We start from the raw sequence: 3,549 nt of genomic DNA on the forward strand, positions 1-3,549 counted from the left end.
GGGGACCAGGTGACGGCGCGGTGCCGATCCCCACGACAGAAGCCACAGCGCTTGGTTTGGTTGGCAGCTGCTTCCCCCTACTGAGACATCCCACAGCTGACAAACCCCCGGCGCTGACAGGAGCTCTTTACAGTGTCAATAGCCTCATATATTTGAGCTAACCGCCTTTGTGGTGAGCGAGGGTGTCAGGCCTTTTGGCCCGACAGCGCTTGTTACCATGATGAAATGTAGATTGAATGGAGGGGGTCTATGTCCCAGGCACGAGAGCTTTGACTCCCCCTGTCTTTGTGTCCGCATGGCCATTGTTCAAGCCCTCTTCAGCTTTGTGATAAGGAGGAGGTGGGTGAAAATGACTTACATCTCTTCATTCTCCCTGATCTCCAGCTCATCTGTCAGCCGTGGGAGGATAAGCATGTATTTTACACGCTTGATTTGTTGCTAAGTGAAGGCCAGCCATTGCTGACTTGTTTAACTAAATCATGTTCATGGCTCTCCATTGGTCTTGTTTGCATAGACAGCCAGGTTTGTGGTTTATTTGAGCCATTTTTTAGTTCATATGGTCTGAATTTTGACTTTTATGACGAGCACAACAAAACCTGACTGGAGAGACTGGATGGTGTGGGGAAATGTTCATAAAACTGCTCTATTAGTTTAGCTTTAATTGAATCCTTTTGTATGCCTTATAACCACAATCATACGAGACAGTGACAAATGGCTGGCCTGCAGCTGAGGACATCGTTGTGTCCCTCGCCTGCATCTGACAAAAGTGACGCGTCTTCATGGCGCCTGTGTCGTCCTTTCATCTCCAACACCCTGTTGAGGTGAAGATTGATGGCGCCACATTCAGCTTCTGTGCTGTCGTATTGTCTCACCCTCCTGTCCCTCCTTAGCTCTTAGTGTGCCCTAAGCTGGTTAGCAACAAATACCCCCCTCCCCCCCTTCACCGATTTCTACTAACAAAATCAGTGTAAAATCTATGTTGCGCAATAATTAAACTCACATATCTATCATTTCTGGTCTCAAAGTAAAGACGTTTTGTGCAGTTTTCATTGTTCAGCAATAAAAATGAAAGAAAAATGAGGAAAACAGGTTAGTTTCAAATTTATTTTTTTTTAATTTAGGAAAATAGAAACCCTGAACATATCTGTTCCAATTTTTTACAAGCTTTCCTTACCACAAACATTGGATAAGTTGCAGATTTTGTTACACGCGTAAAAAGCCCAATATTACAAAATATTTTTTTGACAAAATAGCAGCAGTTTGTATGTACAATATGAACAAGTTTGGCTTCAGTCATTTTGTGTCGAGTCCTCCTTCATTTGTTCATAGACAAGCTGTGCAATGTGGAGGTGGCGGTCGGCAGAGGCTGGCAGAGTGTGCACGGGCATGGCATGCCAGGAAAATGTCTGTAGGAGCCACCAAGGTGAAGCGGGTCCTTGAGAAGGCCCTGCACTGGAGCATGGAAGCCCAGGAAGCTAGCTGATGGAGGGGAATGAGGAGCTGGAGCTGAAGAGGGAGGAGAGGAGTGATGCTGCAGAGCTGTAGCTGTGCTGCCCACCAGAGAGTGAAGGGACTGGGCCAAAGGATGCAGAGGGAGGTGAACAGATGTGGCTGCATGGTTGATAGTTGAGTGAGCAGTGGAGCGGCTCTGGGCGGCAGCACCGCCTCCGTAGACGTCCCCGACCAGTTTTTTCATTTCCTCTAGAGAGCTGGACAGCATGAGGATGTAATTGCGAGCGAGAAGCAAGGTGGATATTTTGGACAGTTTGCGAACAGAAGGTCCGTGAGCATAGGGCATCACCTCCCTCAGTCCGTCCATGGCCTGGTTCAGGTCGTGCATCCTCTTCCTCTCCCGGCTGTTGACTTTGAGCCTTAAGTCTTGCATCTCCTCCTTGCTGAGTTCAGACCTGCTCTTGGTCTTCCCACCTCCACGTTCTGTCCTGCCTTGGTCAGCCTCACTGCCACTTCTGTTCTCCTGGCAGTATTTCTGAAAAATAGTGTTGGAGAAGAAGCTGCCGGCAGAGTCATCCACCACCAGGTCTGGAGATGAGGATCGGCTGCACGTGGAGCTGGCATCTGAATCCATCTCAGTTTGTTTTTGTTTTTAATTGTCCAAAATCCTTAATTTTTAAAGAGTCACAGAGAGATTTTGCTGCACAGTCTGTTCCACAGGAGTGAAGGAGTGTTTGAAATCTGTCACACCGTGGGCCTGCTGGTGTGTATTTATATTGGGGACACAACAAAGGAACAATAAGCTGCATAATGAGACACTTAGGACCACAGCCAATTGCAGAAGGGACACACTTTCACCCCCCTGTTACACCTCCTTCATACAGCCCCACTTCACCTTCCCACACCCTTTAACTCCCCTAATCTAATGAGTCCACTACAAACCAAAGCAAAGATATATTCACATATCATTTTCAGATATTCTCATAGAATCACCCATGGCTATATAAAAATGCAAAGAGTTCATGTGACAAATCATGTTTTATAAAAAATATATTTATATAAATGTTTTTCTTGAGTTCTGTAGTTTGCCTGAAAAGAAAGTGAAAGTGCTGACCTCAGAGTTCAACAGGCCACCATTTTTATTGCTGTCTGCCATTTCACCAGATAGATGATGCCTCCAAGGCCTTATTTACATATGGTTTCTATGGGACACTTTGGAGAAAGGTATGAGGCACCATATGAGGCGGCTTAAACATGTAAAGAGCAGCGTTAATGGAAGACTGGGTACAATTCAACTCGGAGTTAAGACAAAGAAGGTCAAATAAATTTGACTCAGCTTTCCAAACAGTCTGTGAAATCACATCACTGTTTCTGGAAGGGGGTCCTTCATGGAGAGGTAGTTAAAAAGATACTAAAGAGGCCACAGCACTGTCTTCAAATAACTAAATGGTATTTCAGTAAAATCTCAGCTTTTTATCTTTAAAAGTTAAAGATACACTAAAAGCTTCAGACAGAATACACATGCATAGCTTGTATCTTCAACTGTTTTAGAACAAACAACTTTGTACAACAGGCTGTTATTCTCCCTGAAGCACCAAACATGTCCTCTTTAAAACATGCATTAGAATGCAAAAAATGGCATTTTCCAGAGCCGCAAGAGAGACACCGTTGCAAGGATTCCTGCAGAGAGCTGCAATTGCGAAACTTTCAAATTATAAAAAAAAAATAAACTACTTATCATAAATAAGATGTGAAAAGGCTTTGTCCTGTCCCTCTTCGAAACACTTTCAAAACAAATTTGATTTTTTTTAAATGCAAAAGGATACATTAAGAAAATATAAGTAATGTGAGCACTAACAGAGGTTTGATGCAGTTGTTATGAAAATGTGTGCACAAGTATATTTCTTTTGATTAAAAAAAAATGATTGGTGATTGTTAATAGCCAAGGAACATTTTCCATTATCAACACATATCAAAGTTTTAAAATAACTTTTATTTCAAAACCTAAACTTTTCTATTCATCTCTGGAGTCCTTTTAATGAGGTAAGAGAGGAACTGGAGAGACAGTGGAGTATTTCAAATTTTCTCTGGTTATAT

The 3,549-nt window shown here is 43.2% G+C and overlaps 1 protein-coding gene across 1 annotated transcript; it reads right to left on the minus strand.

Annotated features, from left to right (window-relative positions):
- Positions 1 to 1,224: 1,224 nt before the first annotated feature.
- On the minus strand, positions 1,225 to 2,086 carry olig4 (oligodendrocyte transcription factor 4). Its single transcript, XM_055038730.1, has one exon. The coding sequence runs from the start codon at positions 2,084 to 2,086 to the stop codon at positions 1,316 to 1,318; it is 771 nt and encodes a 256-aa protein (XP_054894705.1). The 3' UTR covers positions 1,225 to 1,315.
- Between the last annotated feature and the right edge of the window lie 1,463 nt (positions 2,087 to 3,549).

This window comes from Poeciliopsis prolifica, unplaced genomic scaffold, assembly GCF_027474105.1.
Source record: "Poeciliopsis prolifica strain line A6 unplaced genomic scaffold, Auburn_PproV2 SCAFFOLD013, whole genome shotgun sequence".
Lineage (NCBI taxonomy): Eukaryota > Metazoa > Chordata > Actinopteri > Cyprinodontiformes > Poeciliidae > Poeciliopsis > Poeciliopsis prolifica.

Excerpts from the sequence above, each read along its gene's own strand:
- olig4 (XM_055038730.1), bottom strand. The coding sequence starts at position 2,086 with ATGGATTCAGATGCCAGCTCCACGTGCAGCCGATCCTCATCTCCAGAC.